Source organism: Eriocheir sinensis, chromosome 32, assembly GCF_024679095.1.
Source record: "Eriocheir sinensis breed Jianghai 21 chromosome 32, ASM2467909v1, whole genome shotgun sequence".
Lineage (NCBI taxonomy): Eukaryota > Metazoa > Arthropoda > Malacostraca > Decapoda > Varunidae > Eriocheir > Eriocheir sinensis.
Window position 1 is genome coordinate 14,547,126 of NC_066540.1, and position 15,874 is coordinate 14,562,999.

A 15,874-nucleotide genomic window follows, 5' to 3' on the forward strand; every position below is an offset into this window, starting at 1 on the left:
ATCTACAACTCTACCTAATACCCGATGCTGAAAAGTAATGGGGCAAGGACACAGCATTGTCTCACTCCCGCGCTCATGGGGAAGAAGCTTGGGTGGACACATCCCTCCCCTCCTATACCTCACTCCGCACACACACTTAAGCTAACAAAGCCAGTCGTCACCAATATCTGTCAAACAAGAAAACACTAAAACAGGAAGCGGCAAGAGGAAATATCTACTTAGTGGGCCCCAAATGATTAACAGTGCTCCAGTCCCAGAGTACAGACCAGTCAGTAGATCAACGGTCCTTGCAAAAATCCCGCGGAGTCGCAAGAGATCCCAGTGCTTCGCTATGCACTGAATCTACAGAAAGTAGTGCCATAAATAAGGTTAGTAAAGATAGAAAAACAGGAACTTAGTCTTCATTTCACACACACACACACACACACACACACACAGAAAAACTGGAGAAATTGGGACTAACAACACGTACTGGAGAGAAGGAGAGAGAGAGGGGACCTAATACTAGCATTATACAGGACACAAGAGGGATTGGAGAAAGTGGACAGGGAAGACTTAATTAGTGGTGCGTACGTGATAGGAGTGTGACAAAAGGGAATATTAGTAAGAAATTGAAGAAGAGCGACTGTAGGAGAGACGTGTGTGTGTGTGTGTGTGTGTGTGCTCTTTACAGGCTGGAAATAAGTGTGATAATACTTGTTGATAATTTTAAGTGATTTTAGTTCGGTGATAAGTCTAGCTGGTGTTCCACAAGGCAGTGTTTTGGGGCCTTTAATTGTTGTTCGTTTTATTTACTAGTAACTGGTGGAATAGAACATCCTCTACAATAATAGCTAATGTTGATGATGGTTCTTTGAGTATTACTGTTATATTATCCCTTCAAAATAGTGTCTTATAGTGGAAATCGATACTTGCGCAAGATGACAAGAGCTATAATTAATTCTTGACAAGTGCTTTCAATGGAGTACCAAGTTGATATAATAAACTATCAATCAATCAATCAATTCAGTGAACACCCTTAGCCTTATATCTACCTAAGAGTATATAATATTTAATCTCTAATCTATGTCTAATATATTTTGTCTAATCTAATATCTAGTGTCTGTCTAATCTATATCTATCTAATGTCGAATCTAGAGCTATCAATCTAATCTATATCTATCTACTATTCAATGTATAATCCACATCTATCTAATGTCTAATATCTAATCTATATTTATCTACTAGTCTAATCCATATCTATCTAATGTCTCTTATCTAATAATAAATCTCTAATCTATATCTAACTTGTCTTATCTACGTATATCTGTCTAATAGCAAACAGATCTTGGCCTTGTGTTGTCATCTTTCAGCAACTCCTTTTACAGCTAACCAGTTTTCAAGGAGTACATCATTCCATGTATAAATATATGATGGAACTTTTATTTTCCCTAATGATTTTGGATGATGTGAACTTGTAAGTGTTTTAAGAGTAGCAGGAAAAATTTCTTGCTGAGGGAATCTTTTCTTCATTTCACTTTAGAGGCTGAAATTCTTGGCCGATATTGTGTTAGTTTTCATGGAGGTTACATTTCTTCTTCTTTTTACGTTAGCTGTGGATGAAATGAAGGACGAGCACGATACATATTTCTCTTTATTGTCTTTCATCTGCACCATTGTAAAGTCTCGCACTGATAATAATAATAATAATAATAATAATAATAATAATAATAATAATAATAATAATAATAATGAACAAGACACAGGCACACACAAACATACGATGCATCACATTCTCAAAATTATTAAGAGTAATAATAATAATAATAATAATAATAATAATAATAACAACAGTAATAACAATGAATTACAATAATCATAAAAAAATAACCATAATTAAATGACAATTGCACCAATAATAATACTTAATGATAATAATATTGATGTTGTAACATAGGCTATTTCACCAACAAAATATCACATCAATCTTTCAGTCTTTTGTATGGTTTAAAAAAATAATGTTAAACTCACTAAAGCAAGGAAGACGTGTAGTAATTCAAAGGTAAAATCAATAATTATTAAATACCAATGATAAATAATAATGATAATAATGAAAGTTACCTTCATTAGCCTATACTGCATAATTGTCACACAGGTGATTGACATATAACCTTAATAATAATAACAATAATGATGATAATAATAATAATAATAATGATAATAATAGAGGCAGTTTGGCACACAAGTCACATTTTAAACCATCTCGAGAAAATTTACATCAACAACAAACTCAACCAACCATTGCATGAATGTAAACAACACACACACACACACACACACACACACACACACACACACACACACAGTAATAGCCACAACTAGTAAAATTAATGTGTTTTTAATGAGGTATCCTTTGAAAGTATTACGTACATACACAATGGTAGTAGCAGCAACAGTAGTAATAGTAGTAGTAGTAGTAGTAGTAGTAGTAGTTGTAGTAGTAGTAACACCATCATCGTCATCATCATCAGTACTCCCTAAGAAGGCTATTGTGTTTCTTCCGTTAACTATGACGTCCGTACGCACTAAACGTTCACTAACTTACACGGAACACCTGGCTTGAGGGTTAGGTTATATATGTACAGTCTTGGGCCGGCCTCACGCAAGCAAGCACCTGTTCTGGCGTCTATTGGTAGCGTTGAGGATGAAAAAAGAATATGAAGGTAGAGAAGCTGAAGATGAAAGAGAATATGAAAAAGATTGAAGCTGAAAAAGAATATGAAGGAAGAGAAACTGAAGATGAAAGAGAATATGAAAAAGATTGAAGATGAAAAAGAATATGTAGGAAAAGAAGCTGAAGCTGAAAGAGATTGAAGCTGAAAAAGAATATGAAGGAAGAGAAACTGAAGATGAAACAGAATATGGAAAAGATTGAAGATAAAAAAGAATATGAAGAAGACTGAAGATGGAGCATAATAAAAAAAAGATTGAAGGTAAAGAAAATATGAAGATGAGGAAGAAAAAGAAGAAAAAGCAGCAGCAGTAATAGTAATAGTAGTAGAAATAGTAGAAGTAGAAGAAAAAAAAGAACATGCAAAAGAAAAGAAAAAAAGAACATGAAGAAAAAGATCATGGTGAGACAGAGGAAAGAGGAGCGGACTGGGTTTACACAGTTTAATCAGTTAATAAAATATGGAAGTAAGGAAACATGCAGCACTTTCATAAGGTAAACAGCAGGACGATACAGAGGAGAGAGAAACAGTGACTTTACACAGGCGAAAATATAAAAGCAATAGGCAAATATGTCAGACAAAATGTAATGAGTAAAATGTAATAGACAAATATCACGGTGAGAAAGGAGAACCACCCCGCCCGAGATCCTCCTAAAGGCAGAACACCCCCAAGAGACGCCAGAACATGTGTTAGGGAGACGCCGGCTTGGAAAACACACACACATCTACATACACACATACATAGGCTAAAGAAACATGCTTCCTTACATACATACATATTCTTTCCTGTAGGCTTATCAATGGTGTTTCAAAGGATAGCACACAATAAACAAAAGTGGGAATAATGGTAATGAATGCCCAGAGTTGTCTAATGCCCCTTTGTTAAGTTTCTAAGGAATGGTTATAGATTGTGTCTGTGTATTCATCTACCTGTATTTGACTGTGTGTAACCGTCTGTCTGTATCATTTTATATCTTTGCATCTATCTGTTTACGTACCTTTTTATTTTTCTGTCAGTCTCTATACATCTCTCTCTCTCTCTCTCTCTCTCTCTCTCTCTCTGCTTATTTATACATTCATCCATTTACTTGTCGTCTCTCTCTCTCTCTCTCTCTCTCTCTGCTTTTCTATACGTTCATTCATCTACTTGTCGTCTCTCTCTCTCTCTCTCTCTCTTCTTATCTATACATTCATCCATCTACTTGTCGTCCGTCTCTCTCTCTGTCTGTCGCAACAATTCACTGATTTAACGAGCTTTTCTTTTCAACTGGAACCCAAAAGTTTGGTTAGTTGGTCTTACTGATTTTTCTTTTACATATTTTTTTACGAATGAGTTTTCTAAGATATTGACTTAACTCCGAGAAAATCCAGCACTTCTAGCTCCATCCCAAATATGCACATCAAAAGACAAATGAGCTACATAACTGTTAATAAATACCAATATGCTGTTTAACCCCTCCACTGCAATTGGCATGGATTTTGCCTTCACTGGTAAGCTGGTAACATATACTCCCAGGTCTTTCTCTGCCTCTGTGGTGGATAGTGGAGTGTTTCCCATGTGGTATTGGTGTGCTGGATTTGGCCTTCACTGGTAGCCTGGTAACATACACTGCCAGATCTTTCTCTGCCTCTGTGGTGAATAGTGGAGTGTTTCCCATGTGGTACTGGCATGCTGGATTTGGCCTTCACTGGTAGCCTGGTAACATACACTCCCAGGTCTTTCTCTGCCTCTGTGGTGGCTAGTGGAGTGTTTCCCATGTGGTACTGGTATGCTGGATTTCCCCTCCCAAGGTGCATGACTTTACATTTTTCTTAAATGAATTGTAGCAGCCACTTGTTGCTCCACTCCTGTAGCTTGGTGATGTCTTCTTGTAGGAAATCTGCATCCAAGGGGTTAAAAAATTCTGGCTTTATTCTTGGCCTTTCTTATTGTTTCTTATCCTTGGTCTCTCATATCTCTTATCTTTGTTCTCTTTTGTTGTTTCTTATCTTTGGTCTCCCTTGTCTCCTATCCTTGGTCTTTGCTGTAGGGTCTGTGTGGTCTGAGTATCTTTGTGAGTCTATGTTTACATCCAACAGAGATTCCGATCACATGGAGTCAAATGAACGCTTATGCTTTGAAATAATAATGATAATAATGGTAATAATAAAAAATAAAAATGATAATAATTTGTGTTTGCATTCACAGTGGAAGCGACCATCTGTGTTTGTACGTTTTATCCTAAAGGCGTAGAGGCATAGCAGCTTCACACACACACACACACACACACACACACACACACACACACACACAATAATAATAATAATGATAATAATAATAATACCCACCACGCCGAGCACACAAGCAGATCACCACAACAACAATCACTATAATAATTACTCCTTAACGACCTCCTAACTATGCCTAGCTATCCTTAACGATCCCTAACGACGCGCTACGACCACTCAAGCCAACGACAACAGGTGTGATAGTAATAATAGTGATGATAAAAAATAATAATTAAGATGATAATAAGGCTGGAATGCAACAACTGGTAACTCTGTCTTCATCTTCGTAATGCCAATAATAACAACAGCAAAGTGAGATTCTATTCAGTCGTACACACACACACACACACACACACACACACACACACACACACACACACACACACACACACACACACACATTAGCACCAGATATCAGGGAAAAAATAGTAGTGGTAGTAGTAATAGCCACAAATAATAATAATAATAATAATAATAATAATAATAATAATAATAATAATAATAATAATAATAATGGAAATAACCCCACTTTGGCACCTCTCTCTCTCTCTCTCTCTCTCTCTCTCTTACTGTGTTTGTTTATACTGGACAGAGCTTCACTAACACTTAAAACTAAATAATGCCTATAATAATAATAATAATAATAATAATAATAATAATAATAATAATAATAATAATAATAATAATAATAAAAATAATAATAATAATAATAATAGTAGTAGCAACTTTTACTTATATATGTAATGAATCTCTCTCTAATATATATTTATGTACATTCTTTCAACTCCAAAAATTGTAATCAAATATACCTGATTTACTGTGTGTGTGTGTGTGTGTGTGTGTGTGTGTGTGTGTGTAAGGGAAGGTAGAGGAGAGCATTATGGAAGAGGAAATACACAGAAATAAATAGCAATAAAAACAGCAGACGTGACCATATATTGCACCTACACGCACACGCACGCACACACACACACACACGTTCCTGAGTTATTTCTTCTTTTCTTCTTGAACGTCTATGGAATGTGTTTTGAAAAGAGCACCATCTCTCTCTCTCTCTCTCTCTCTCTCTTGAAAGTATGTGTTTCTCTAAGTGTTTATTTTTTGCCTCTCTCTTCATCTTCTCCTCCGTTTCTTTTCCTGTTTGTTTGTTTGTACAGAAAGACGAGTTTGCTGTGATTCTTGTTTTTTTAAGAGGTATTTGATTGTTCATTTGTTTCCTTTATCTGTTCCTTTACTTTTTGTTTTCCTTCTTTTTTTCCTTCCTTCTTTTCTCTCTTCTTTACTATCCTATTTTTCTTCCCTCTTTCCTTCTTCACTTCTTTCCTTTCTTCTTTCTTTATCAACTTTCATTTTTTTCCCTTAAACATTCATCTCTCTCTCTCTCTCTCTCTCTCTCTCTCACACACACACACACAATCAGTATTTTTTTTTTATTTCAAGCATTGCATTATTTTTTTTCATAAGTATTCAAGTCAATCATATTTTTTTCCCCTAACACTGTAACCATTTCATAATACAAAACACACACACACACACACACACTAATTAAATACACAAAAAAACACTATCGATTCCTTTTTTTTCCGTTGTTCTTTCAGATTTTGAAGATTTTTTTCTTTGCAAATTTCTTTCTGCAAACCCAAACATGCCACACACACACACACACACACACACACACACACACACAAAAGCGACTACATAGCTTGGTGTACACATAACTATTTCCTTTACCCCCAACTATCTCTTTCTCTTCTCTCACAGTAATAATGATAATAATAAAAATAATAATAAAGTCAGTAATAATCACTATTTGTACAAAGACTGCATACATAATAATTACTGCGTATGTATGTGTCTGTGCAAGTGTATGTAGGTATATTTACACTCACACAGCAGCAGTTTGTGTAGGTATGGGTGTAAGAGGAGGGGGAGGAGGAGAGTGTATGTGTGCATGTGTGTTTGTATGTGTGTTCTTTGTAGCAGCACCAGAAACGGTAATAGCAGGAGTAGTAGTAGTAGTGGTAGCAGAACAGTCACCATCACTATCACCATCATCGTCATCAGTAGTGGTGGAGGTGATGATGGTGGCGGTCGGCAGGGCCACTGGGGGAAGGGGGCCAAGGAGGGGAGCCACGGGGGGGCCCAGACTCATCTGTATCAGGGACGAGGCGCCCTCCATCTCGGGGTGACACTGGACGATGTGGACCTGTGTGGAGCGAGAGGTGAGGGGGTGGGAGGAGGAGGGGGAGAGTGAGGATGATGGTAATGGTAGAGTCCTTTCACACAAACACTCCTAGCCCCAGATTTTTTAACCCGGTAGCAGCGGGGATCATGTTTCTTAATGGTCCCTCCAAGCGAGAAAAATGAGAAAAAATCACCCCTCACACAAACCATTTCATAATATATATCAAAGCATTTGTGATCAGATTATGTATCATCAGTTTTTTGGGGGGTTATATCATGGCACAAAAATTTGCCCCCCTACTACTTAAAGAAAAAAATTTTTTGGCCCGTCCTTACATACAAAGCCACAAATTTTGGACCGTCAAAGCTACGGTAGTAAAGCCACAATTTTTGTCTCAGATTATGTATCATCAATTTTGGGGGGTTTATATCATGGCACAAATTTGGCCCGTCGCTGTTACCAGGTTAAACGTTGTGTTTAGTATGAACTGACAAGAAACACTGTGCTGATACAAAGTACAATAAAGCAATAAAATCACCAACACAGAAAATGCAACAATGACAAATATTTTTTTTACAATTCTGTATAGTAGTGATGAGAGATACTCTATTATTTCAGTAATCAATTATTTCAATTACTTTTGTGGTCAGTAATTGATTACTTTTTGATTACTTTCACCCAAAATGGATTATAGTGATATATTGGTAAAGTAGTGTATAAGGTATAATGTTATGGTTAGTGTACTCTCTCTCTCTCTCTCTTAGCCAAACACTAATTAGTAAAGAAAAATATCTGGGGGAAATGAAAAAAAATCTTAAAATTCAATTAGCAAAAATCAAAATGGAACTCACAAACTTGTGATTTTAAGAATGATCAAGTAATCATTTGTAAATTGATTACTAGGATTTATAATCAATTACTGAGAAATTTGACCTTGTAATCGATGTAATCGATACCAAGTAATTGATTATGCCCACCACTACTGTATAGGAACAAAAATCAAGATCAAGATATCCTTCCTCCTCTTGTTTATCAATTTCACTTTTACAGCCATTACAGTCCATCCTGACGTACACTTAATCAATAAATCACGGGGGGGGGGGGTCTAATATGTCCCTAGAGAGGAAGTGGTAATATGGATTTGCTTTACACAAGTAAAATTAGTCTGACCGCCCCCCTATGCCAGCTACTTGAATCCCCCTGCCATACCCGAGACCAGGATGGTTCACATATCCAAAACCGCGGAAAATGATCATAAAACAACTCACTGGAGCCGGGAAGGTAGAATATTTGACCCCTTCAGGTCGAGTCTGAGGCGTGAAATGTTCCGACCGAATCCCCAAGACTTATTAGGTAACCTCGTGATTATATTCTTTTGACTGGATGATTTCCAGGACAAACTAAACGACTGATCCGAGGCGTTCACAATAAGATCACAGAACGTGTGGGCGTTGTTAATCCTCGAAATGATGCGCGAGGGCGCTGTAAGACACGAGAGTGGGATGCGGAGGTCAGGGAATCATTTATTTTTTCATGACGTTGTTTCTGGGGATGTTCTTACGTCTGTCCCCCCCTGGAGCCCCACCCCCCTCATGTATACGCGACTTATTTCTGCGAGGTATTCCTCGCAACACCGTCATGACCGTCGCCAGAGGAGGCGACGCTTTCGTGAATAATTATCCCCTATTTTCAACAATAGACAGTCCCTGAATGGGATTCTTTCTCCTTTCCAGAAGTCACTTGTCACTGCACTGCATAGGGACCAAAAAGAAATCCATGATGTAAGTATTAACTTTGCCAGAGGTGGCTAAGGTTTCGTAAATATTATCCATATATATATATATATATATATATATATATATATATATATATATATATATATATATATATATATATATATAATGAAAATGAGGCCAAAGCAGGCAAACCCTGAAGTAGCCACACATCGGGGGAAGGCGCGCGGCGGCAGTGTTGTCTGGCGCGGTGGTGGCGGGAGGCGCGAGGCAAGGCTGCGGCACAGGCACGCCACAGGTGGTGTGGCTGTGTGGCTGGCCCGCCCCTGCCTGTGCCCGGAGTGTGTGCAGCCCAGGATCAACAAGCGGGAGAGTTATGTGCCCGCGAGTGCGGCAGACGACGCGAGTGATGGCTGTGTAGTGTGTGTGTGTGTGTGCGGCGCGGGAGTGGACAGTGTTGTGTTGTGTTGTGTTGTGTCAAGACTCCGCTCGAGACACCAGTGTGTGTGTCGTGTGCTCTGGGTGGGGTGCCTCGTGTGGTGTGTGGGGGAGGCCTGGGTGTGTGTGTGTGTGTGCTGCGCGGGGGAAGACAAGTGTGTGGCCATGGCGGGGGGCGGGGAGAGGAACGGAGCACACCGCCCTCACCACCACCACCACCAACCACCTCGACAAGCTCCAACACCACCACCAGCAACACCACTACCAACACCAACACCTCAACACCACTAACAACTCCTTCCTAGGGCTACGCTTCGGGGGACGCATAAAGGTAAGTACTATTCACAAAGTTACACACACTGGCCGGTTGCGGACCATGAAACGGATAAACAAGAATCCACCCTTTCCCTCCCCTCCTCCTCCTTCTCCAACTACAAGAATATCGAAGTACAAGTAATGTAAATACAGCAACAAAATACCTCCCCCCTCCCTCTAGCATTACTATAATTCGCGTAATGATAACTCACCTGTTTTTGTGAGCCCGTGTAGAAGCCGAGTCCACAGATGGCGCAGATGTTCTGGCTCCGCGCAATGTGGCTCTGCGTCTTCTTGTGTCGGTTGAGGTCACTCTGCGTCACGCCGTTGTAGTTACACACGTCACAGCTGTACAACTTGATGCCTGGGAGAGAGGGAGGGAGGGAGCGTTATAAAAAAAAAGTTGAGTGGAAGAAAGGTCGTATGCACATAGTTATATAGTTAAGTTGTTGGCTTATGTGGATGGTTGATGGTGATGATTAGTAAGGTAATGAGTTAGTCTGGCTAAGCCTAGTCCAGATGAGACAGGCTGCGTCTCAATCATCTGGCACAGTGAGGGCGGGAGACGCGTGCAAGGCTGCGGTTTTATGACCACGGTTTAGGCATCTACGTAATATCAACTGTTCCCACACGAATCTAGTAATGTCTGGCAACTGCTTCGAAGAGTTTTGGGACAGTTGTGAGACACTGTTTCATACATGCGTCCACACCAAGATACTATGTTGTGCAGCAAAGTATCTAAACTGTTGCTGTGGAGTTATTAAGCAATTTGGAACAGTCCGATTTCAATTTGTTGTGCGAATGCTGCTCAGCTGTTCTGAGACACGATTTTGTGCGTTTCCGTGTCTGCCAGAGGACACGGGAAACACGATCTATATAAAGTTGCGGCCAGCATGACTCGTCTTCATCTGATCACTCACATTGGCCCACGAGCTGTGTTGGAGACTGGATACAGAAAATCCAACGGGCAGTGGAAATGACAAGGATTGTAAATTTACGTGTAACCCTATTACTACGTACAGACGTCACGTATTTATCCAGGAATTTCGAACAAACTGTTGAACTGACAGGAGTGAGGTGATGGGTTGCATTTCCAGTTTCCTGGAGTAACAAAGGCTGCCTACAATGGCCTGTATATCCAATCTTACACACACACACACACACACACACACACACACATATTTTCAGAATGTAATATGGTAAATTGCATACAGTACTCCATCCCGTATCCAACATAATAGAGCCATCGGGCAGCCGAGTATGGACTAAATATGGATACAGAACAATGTCCGGGCAGACCTTATTGACACAACATGTACAAAGTACAATGACAAGCACCCTTCCTTTAATAGACCATACTGGCTATCAGTTCACAACAGGGATGTTTTACACTATGTTTACCAAATTTCACAGTTTTGGTGTTGCCTACCACAGCAGCATATGTGTAAAGCACTTATTTTATGACCATAAGTTGAAATAAACACACCAGAAATAACAGCCAACTAACATCAAATTATACTAGAAAGCAAAATACAGCCATGAGCGAAATATTCAGGAGACAAAACCTCTGATGTTGCTTCCTGACGTTGACGAAGCATATACAGGACCACATACATTCGGCCCAGTGGTCATATATACCATACATAGATGCAATCCTTGAAACCTATGAGCAATGAATAATATAAAAAATTTTCCTGACAAGCAGGTACCGTGTTTGGACAGTTGACCAAAAAATAACTTGTATTCCGGAATTCCAAAATAAAAAAGAACAGAGCAATAAAAAAAAGTACCTCTTTGACAATTTGACAGGCAGCCAAGTGTAGTGCTGTGCTTTTAGCCAATACTGTCTATTTTGGCAGTGTTCCTTGGTCTCTTAAGCTGCAGTATTTAGAAATTAAAATTTTAATTTGTTAGTCAGTCTAACCAGTCATGCTGATACAGACGTAATAGAACCAAAGCTTAGCATACAGCTACAGGAAGTCTGGATACAGGGGAAATTACTGTAGTTACAAGCTTCAGTTTTCCCACTAAATAGTTAATAGGTGTAAGTTTAGAGACATAATAAACTGACAGCACATTAATTTGAAGTATGCCATAACCCTGAGTTGAGGCAGTAGGATGGCAGGCCTATAGGCTACCAAACGTCTTCTTGCCACTTTTATACTTAAAAATTTTATATATGATAAATTTTCCAAGTAAAAATGTGGACAAAGGAATAAGTTCTTGGACTAACCGAGGTGTTACACTCCACTCCTTGTTTGCAAGATGTTACATGTCCTGACTATGATGGTCTGGACATGCAAGTGTTTACAGATGGTTTACCTTCTGTTTGGTTACAATCTTTAGGCAATCCAGATACAAGGTGGTGCTAGTGTTTTGCAACAGTTGCTAAATCATATAGCTCAGCAGTTCCCAAACTTTTCATGCCACACACCACCTTCCAGGCTGTGACTGAGTCCATGCACCCCCACCAAGGTCTGAGGATTACTAAGGTCCCATCAATTCCTTTAAATTTCATCCATTTGTTATGAATTTTGTGTATGCAAAGTATACAAGGCTCTGAGGGAAATAACTGTCAAAACTAACAAAAATAAAAACTGCGGTCTGTAAGGATGTGCTCAGAGTCTGGGAAAGTTTCAGGCTTAAGGAACAGTCAACTCCACTGAAATGTGCAGCGAACATTAGTCTTAAAATAATATCATTTAATTATGTGTGTGAGATTTTAATAAGACACAAAATCCCCCATTACATTTTTTTCTACGCACTCCAGTGATCATCTCATGCACTCCCAGGGATGCGGACACCACAATTTGGGAACCATTGGTAGCGATCAGGAGTTCCCAACCAGTGGGTTGCGACCCCTGGGGGGTTGCGAAGCTTTGCTAGAAATGGGTTGGAGGATAATTTTTATAGTTTATCATTTTGAGATTATTTTCTGTTTTAATTCTACTGCTGCTGTATGCTTCTGCTGGTGAGTGTTGAGAGGGAACACCAGGGCATCTTTCAGGGCTGAATGTGGTTGAAAATTGGTGTGTTAAAAGAAAAGTGTAAATCAAATTGCTGAATCAGGGGAGTCGCGTGGGTTTCAAGATTTTTGAAAAGGGACGTAAGTGCAAATACATTGGGAACCACTGGTATAGACAGTCACAGACACTTGGCCTATTTTGCAACTGTTGTGCAACATATTTAAAATTTTGTGCAGTTGTTGAGGAACTGTTTTGTGATGGAATTCAACTATTATAGTGTTGTACAATGGTTTTTGAGTTGGTAACGACTGACATCTCATAGTTAGACCTTGAAATATGATCATGAGTGTGAGAATGCATGCAGGTCTCTCTTTCTCTCTCTTTAACTCACCTTCATGCCTCATCTTGTGAACCTTCAGCTGGCTGTTGGTTCGTGCCGAGTAGTCGCAGTACTCACAGTTGTACGGGCGCAGGTCTGGGGGGGCGTAAGATTATACTGTATTAATAATTTTCCACTGGGCAGAAAAGAAAATTGTGTGCTAAGTCATACAGTTCAAACTATCATGGGCAAAGCTATGAAGGTACTACTACTACCATTAACGTTAATAACAATAATACCAATACTAACCTTCATGAAAGTCGAGGTGCCTGTTCATGTCCGAGGTGCTGCCAAAGAGCTTGTGGCAGTAAGGGCACTGGAAGAAGGTGCGGCCAATGTCATCTGTTATCGGCACCACTGCCTTGTCGCGTTCCAATGGCTCCTGGATGATGTGTAGCCTGGGAGGGTGTCGGTAAGAAGTGTAACTAACTAATACTCCTATTACTATTACTACATATATATAGAGATGAGCATTGAGTCCACATACAGTAGTTGCATATGCCCCCAACTTTACTTTTTACCTTTTATATGCTACTACTACTACTACCACTACCACCACACAACATATCCTCACCTCGGAGCATAGTTTGAGAAGTGTGGCGAGTGGTCCATCTCCTCCTCCTCCTCCACCACTAGCCTCCTTCCTCCGCCTTCTGCATCATCCACTATCCTCGCCCTTCTGTCCAAACGTATTTCCCCGGGTTCCAGGTCCTGTCCCCGGAAATTCCCTGGATCGACCGCACTTTCTACCCCGAGAGCAGTGATGGTGGTGGCGATTCTGCTGCCACCGCTGCTGCTGTTGTTGATGTTGTTTTTGGTGGTGTTGGTGAGGGTGCTGATCGAGGTTGGTGTTGGGGTGGTCCGCGTTGTGTCTGGTTTGGGGTAGAGATGCTAAGGTTAGGTTCAGCTGGGTTGAGTGAGGATAGGTTGGGTTGGGGTGGATAAAGTAAGGTAAGGTTGGGTTGCATGAGTTTTATAAGTAAGGTTAGGTAAGGTTGAGTAGGGTAAGGTTGGGTAAGGTATAATTAGGTAAGGTAATGTTGGGTTAGGTTAGGTTGGATAAAGTAAGGTTGGGTAAGATAAAGTAAAGTTAGATTAGTTTTTCAGGGATACATTTTTGGTTTTGGAAAAGGAAGGTTAAGGAAAGAAGGAAAAAGGGAAAGGTAAGAGGGAAAGGAAATAGAAAGGAATGGGAGGAAAGGAAGTAGGTAGTTTGGTTTGTAGGGAAGGAAAGTAGGAAAGAGGGAAGGAAGAAGGGAGGGAAGATTGGAGGAAGGTAAAGAAGGTCAGAAAGAGGGAGGGAAGGAAGGAAGGAAAAGAAGGAAGATAGGTAGGTAGGCTGGTATGTAGGAAGAAAGGAAGGAAGAAGGAAAAAATCAAACTTATTTAACAATTAATTACTCTTAGTTTTGTCTGTCTGTCTGATTGTCTGTCTCTATATTACACTCTCTAGTTCTGTCTGTCTTTGTCTGTCTGTCTGATTGTCTCTAAATTATAATCTCTTTCTAGTTGTCTGTGTCTCTGTTTGTCTGTCTGTCTCTCTGTTTGTCTCTAAATTACACTCTCTCTCTAGTTGTCTGTCTCTGTTTGTCTGTCTGTCTTTCTAACTTACTGTCCAGCGAGGCAGCGATAATCTTGGTCAGGCTGGTGGTGTACGTCGTGACAGCAGCTGCAGCAGCAGCGGCGGCGGCTGCAGCTGCTGCAGCTGTGGTGTTGCCAGGGGATGACACAGCAGCAGCCATGGTGGAGGTGGGGGGCGGAGGTGAGGAGGAGGGGGGGGAGCCATGCACAGCCTTCCCCCCCGTCAGAGAAATCTCCAGGCCTGGACTCTTCCCCGACATGCTTGAGATGTCGATGTTGGACGACGATATTAATTTATTCGCAGTTTCCTTAAGCACGTCTTTGAACCTGGCTTCTGGGGTGGGGCGTGGGGGAGCCGGCGGGGGTGACGGTGGGGAGGGGGGTGCCAGGACAGGGGGCATGGTGGTGGTGGCAGGGGCGGTGGAGGGAGGAATCTTAGCGCTGAGGGTGAGGGCATTCTTCACCGTCATGCTTGCTACGGTGATGGCTTGTGAGGTCAGGCTTCCCGGGGTGAGGCTGGGATTACTCTGGGGGCTGGCGGCAGCGGTGAAGCTCGCCGCGAGGTCCTCGTCGCCCTTCTTCCGCCTGTCCCGCTTGATGAGGTGGCGCAGCGATCCGTCACTGTGGAAGCGGATGACATGGTGGCGGAGGTTGCGCGGCTCGGAGAATCCACGCCCACACACCCGGCAGAAACACGGCTTGTACCCCGTGTGGACGCGCTCATGACGGTTGCAGGAGAACGCACGCTCGAATTTCTTCCCGCAGAAACGGCACCGATACACCTTGAAGACCTCCTCCCCTGCTCGGCCCACCCCCACCCCCCCTACACCCATACCCCCGCCACCCTCACACCCAGGCGATCGCGGGTATGAGTCGTCGCTGCTCATGTTCTCGTCCTCATTTTCCTCGTCAATTTGCGGTGACCCGGGGCTGACTCCACCTCCTACGCCGCCGCCCCGCCCCGCTACCCCGCCACCCCCACGCTGCTTCTCCCGGAGTGCCGAGAGGAGCGCCGCGACGGTCACTGTGTTCTCGGCGCTGGTGGGGTCGTCCAGGCACTGCCCAGCCCTGCCCTGATGGCTGTCTTCACTGTCCCTGGGGTTGGGGAAATAGTTGGGGTTAGTGTGGGAGTTCTGACAGCATTGGTGTAAGGGTAAGATGATTTGGGGTTTATTTGGGGTCAGTTTGGGGTTGCAAGGGCTGGGGAATGAGGTTTGTGGGTGAGTGGGGAAGGGGGATTTGGGGATTGCAGGGAGGGTAGGGGGGGCAAGGGTAGCTGGTAGTGGAAGGGGGAGGAA

The 15,874-nt window shown here is 41.6% G+C and overlaps 1 protein-coding gene across 2 annotated transcripts in view; it reads right to left on the reverse strand.

Moving 5' to 3' along the window:
• Positions 1-1,619: 1,619 nt before the first annotated feature.
• The window catches only part of LOC127006204 (uncharacterized), a 33,609-nt gene continuing 19,354 nt past the window's right edge, over positions 1,620-15,874 (reverse strand). For both annotated transcript variants that reach the window (XM_050875784.1, XM_050875783.1), the window contains exons 6-11: positions 14,608-15,671; positions 13,570-13,867; positions 13,245-13,393; positions 13,008-13,091; positions 9,863-10,014; positions 1,620-7,185 (exon numbers count right to left, since the gene is read on the reverse strand). In XM_050875784.1, coding sequence (XP_050731741.1) covers positions 6,865-7,185; positions 9,863-10,014; positions 13,008-13,091; positions 13,245-13,393; positions 13,570-13,867; positions 14,608-15,671 — 2,068 coding nt within the window. In that variant the 3' untranslated portion in view covers positions 1,620-6,864. The remainder of the gene's footprint in view (positions 7,186-9,862; positions 10,015-13,007; positions 13,092-13,244; positions 13,394-13,569; positions 13,868-14,607; positions 15,672-15,874) is intronic.